The sequence below is a fragment of the Amphibalanus amphitrite genome, unplaced genomic scaffold (genome assembly GCF_019059575.1).
Source record: "Amphibalanus amphitrite isolate SeventyFive unplaced genomic scaffold, NRLGWU_Aamphi_draft 000073F_arrow, whole genome shotgun sequence".
NCBI classification, from domain to species: domain Eukaryota; kingdom Metazoa; phylum Arthropoda; class Thecostraca; order Balanomorpha; family Balanidae; genus Amphibalanus; species Amphibalanus amphitrite.
Genome location: NW_024881569.1, coordinates 1,010,775 through 1,014,434, shown reverse-complemented (window position 1 = coordinate 1,014,434; position 3,660 = coordinate 1,010,775). Strand labels below are relative to the sequence as shown.

General features: G+C 50.3%; 1 protein-coding gene across 1 annotated transcript; it reads right to left on the bottom strand.

Moving 5' to 3' along the window:
• Positions 1 to 449: 449 nt before the first annotated feature.
• On the bottom strand, positions 450 to 3,434 carry LOC122379197 (glutathione S-transferase 1-1-like). Its single transcript, XM_043361184.1, has 4 exons — positions 3,363 to 3,434; positions 2,469 to 2,811; positions 1,570 to 1,708; positions 450 to 847 (listed from the first exon to the last, which is right to left on the bottom strand). The coding sequence occupies exons 2-4, from the start codon at positions 2,666 to 2,668 to the stop codon at positions 524 to 526; spliced, it is 663 nt and encodes a 220-aa protein (XP_043217119.1). The 5' UTR covers positions 2,669 to 2,811; positions 3,363 to 3,434; the 3' UTR covers positions 450 to 523.
• Positions 3,435 to 3,660: the final 226 nt, after the last annotated feature.

Here is a 3,660-nt window from a genome sequence, read left to right as displayed (position 1 = left end):
GAAAAATGCTTTAATTCGAAGATATGGAATTTCAAACTTGCAGTTTTCGGATTCTAAGGGGCTAATGCATTGGAATGCCCCCTTAGAATTTGTGACGTCAGCGGAGATCTAAAGATTTTTAAATCTTAGACTAAAACCGTCGTTAACACGTGGTGGTATACGCTGCTTTGCGCGCAACGTCTGCCGCACTTTAAGGCTGCCAAATTATTGCTTCCAAATAAAGTCGCTAGTAACAGGGGAGATCCCAAAAAGTAAATAAAAGTAAAAGCCTAATATCTTGAAAACCAGTGAATATTTTTCGGTGAAATTTGGTAGATATTCGTTTTCGCTCTTTCTGAACCAAGGGACATCACTTTCATGCCAATTCATTAACTTTTTTGAAGGTGGGAGGGTCCCTTTAATGCCACGGCGGCGCCAGTAACCAAAAGACGAACTATGTAACAAATCGCCGAGTGCTGGAACATTGTATTGTGCTAACAGTCATAACAGCAAAGTGATAATGGTTTGCTTCTCAACGCCACCTTCATTGCGCCTTAGCTCTGAGCGCCGTCGAGCCTTCCTTATACATAGCACCCAGCTGGGTGACACCCTGCACATTAGCCTCGTAGCAGGGCAGCTGTTTGATCTTGTCCAGCCAGGCGCGCACCTTGGGCACGCCGGAGAGGTCGAGGCCCATAGCCTCTGCCGTGGACACGTTGGCCACAATGGCCAGGTCGGCCAGGGTCACGTGGTCGCCGGCGGCGTACTCGGATTTGGCCAACATCGCCTCGAAGATGTTTATAAGATCGAGCAGCGCCGGGATGGCGGCGTCCGAACGAACGATGTCGCCATCGTACTTGAGCGGTTTCTGAAACGGAACGGAAGACGCTTATAACTAAATTATAGTGTGAATTTAACTTCCTGGCAAAGTACAGAGAAAACAATATAGCTGCCTGAATTTCACAGGCCCACTGAAGGCCTATGTCCCACCCATAGGCGGCGGAACGGGGAGGGCACCGGGGCACTGTGCCCCCTTTGGTTTTGGCATTTTAACATTAGCACTATGGGCGTTGCATGGAAAGAATGGGACCAAAAGTCGGCAGTGCCCCCCCCCCCCTCGTTCCGCCGCTACTGGTACCACCACCAGTGTTAAGACATGGACCCAGACTGCAAGTGCAGAGGAGCGTACGAGACCGTTTATTATCGCTGGGCCCAAATTATAAGATTTTGCCAACGATCTTCGCATGGACAAAACGGAAGTGGCAGGTGCCTTTATTGCAATGGATGAGTGTATCAGTGAAAAAATGAATGAACGAATATTAATGAATGAATGGATGGATGAACAGACTGATGAATGATATGAAAAATATGTGTAGATTTAAATGAATGAACGAGTGAATGAGTAAACGGACGCATCCGAATAAATCAATTTCCGAATGTTTTCCTTATCAAAACTTTTAACTCCTTGTCATTTAAAGCTGAGTTAAATGGTCTACAGCAGAATTACGGATAAGACAATCAAATGCACACCTCGACTGAGCCAACAGACATGTGATACGATGTAAGCGGCTTTAACAGAGTTCCACATACCAAAATGTGCATCAGGGCGGTGTTGAGTCCGACATCGAAGAAGAGTCGGCTGTCGACCAGGGCGCGTGCCTTCGGGTCCTTCGGGTAGAGGTCGCTGTCCGGGGCGTACTTGTTCACCAGGTAGGTGCTGATGGCTCGGCTGTAAACATACCGATACAGGGGTGCGGCTGAAACAACACTCGGGTGGATAACGTTTGGCAGTTTGATGGACGGCGAGAGACGTCCGAACGGAAACACAGCATCACGCAAAACGCCACTTCTCGTCACCGGCTGGCGATGAAAAGGAAAGGCACTAGACTCCCGGATATGTGACCTGTCAGACGTCCGTATCCCATGTCACGATAACGCCCCACCTGCCACACTACCGTCTATTCACATCTGTCGAAGTGGAGTTTGCTGTGATTAGAACATTTCGGTGAAGACCATTTAATGCTCATATCCGTGTCACACTACCGTACCCGTGGTGCCACTCCACCGTCCCATTACTGTATGCCTGGCCTATTCAAATACATTAGCAAGAGGGGTGTGGTAATAACTGGTGTAAGCAAATTGACCACGGTCAAAAATGCATTACCAGAATGCACTTAAGCCAACATTTTGGGATGGTCTCGTTCCTAAGTCGGCTAAGAGCTTCGGTCCAGAAAATAAATTTATCGTTGGCATACAGTAAAATACATACCAAACTCGGCCGGTGATAAATTTTCAAGACCTCAGTCCTTACTGATTTTTGAACTCGGCCTTCGGCCTCGTTCAAAAATCCAGTAAGGACCTCGGTCTTGAAAATTTATTTACACCGGCCTCGTTCAGTATTATATATTACCACCCTGACATTAGACAGACCCCAATCACCCCACTGTACCCCAGATCAGACCACCATATTCCCGATCACCCCACCGTACCTTTCCGCCAGGTACAGGTCGCCGTCCTCCAGAAGTGGTACCGTGTGCTGCGGGTTCTTCTCCAGGTACTCGGGAGTACGCGTGTCCCCGGCCTTGGTGTCAATCTGCTTCAGCTCGTACTCGAGTCCGAGAGCCTTGAGCGTGATGAACACCCCCCGGCACGGCGGGCTGGCCTCGAAGGCGAACACAGTCAGTCCCATGTCTTCTGCCGTCCAGCCGGTGCGCTGCTGTCTGAGCTTCCTCCGTCGCCGCGCGCTGTCGTGTGGTGCCGTGAAGCGCTCCCGGGCGGTCCCGCAGCTGGGTCAGACCCAGCCCCGTGCGGCGACCTCCAAAAACAGTCCGCCTGTCGTCGAGTGGGGCGGTGTTTGTTTAATGACACCACACTCGAGTATGCAGCTCGCTATCAGGAGGCCTCATGATCATGCATCGAGGAAATGGTAGGACCTTTACAGTGTCCGATATCTTGATTGATTGCCTTGTTGAGACCACACAAAAATATGCAAATGGCAATTGGTCATATCCGACCGCAATTACATCGATAAAAGGCCACGGGTAATGGTCACTAAACAAATCATTAGCTGCCTGCTGCCTCACTGATGTAGAAACGATGCCTCTTTATTACGCCCCAGGCTACATATTGAATAGGTATCAAAGATGTCTACTGACGAATGGAAAATAAATGGATCGATATTTGACCGACATCTCAGTGTTACAAACAATACAATCCGAGGAGTGACTTGTGCCATTCCAGCCTCACCTCAGGGCTCACTAGAACACGCATCCACCAAACCGGCAGCTACACATGGCAAAAGCCTTTATACGGCCGACAGAACTTATCAGTAATCACCTCATAAATGACGGATCACCTGAACCAATCACCTGCGTCCAACTCACCTGAACCTACACTATAAGCCCGATCACCGAACGTCTGCCCACCAGCGACCTTTGAGTTCGACTACAGCGCGAGGAGTGGCGCGTGCGACCCGTGCGACCCGCCCGGGCTGTTTTGCCAGTCATGGTTCCCGTCGCCGGCGTCGCTGATGGGAGTTCTATAGCCTTGGATGGCACGGTGCCGGGATAGGTCAGTCCCGACTCCCAAGGACAGCTAGATGGGGAGGCTTGCGTGTGCCCGTGGCTGACCCGAGAAGATGGGCCACCGTTTTGGTGATGTTCTTACCCTGGGATCCGTGGG

What these genes read in the sequence shown, in the direction of transcription:
- LOC122379197 (XM_043361184.1), bottom strand. Translation starts at nt 2,668, where the DNA reads ATGGGACTGACTGTGTTCGCCTTCGAGGCCAGCCCGCCGTGCCGGGGG. An exon ending in GACCTGTACCTGGCGGAAAG is followed by an intron (nt 1,709 to 2,468) that starts GTACGGTGGGGT and finishes GTATGTTTACAG; the next exon opens with CCGAGCCATCAGCACCTACC. An exon ending in CCGCCCTGATGCACATTTTG is followed by an intron (nt 848 to 1,569) that starts GTATGTGGAACT and finishes GTTCCGTTTCAG; the next exon opens with AAACCGCTCAAGTACGATGG.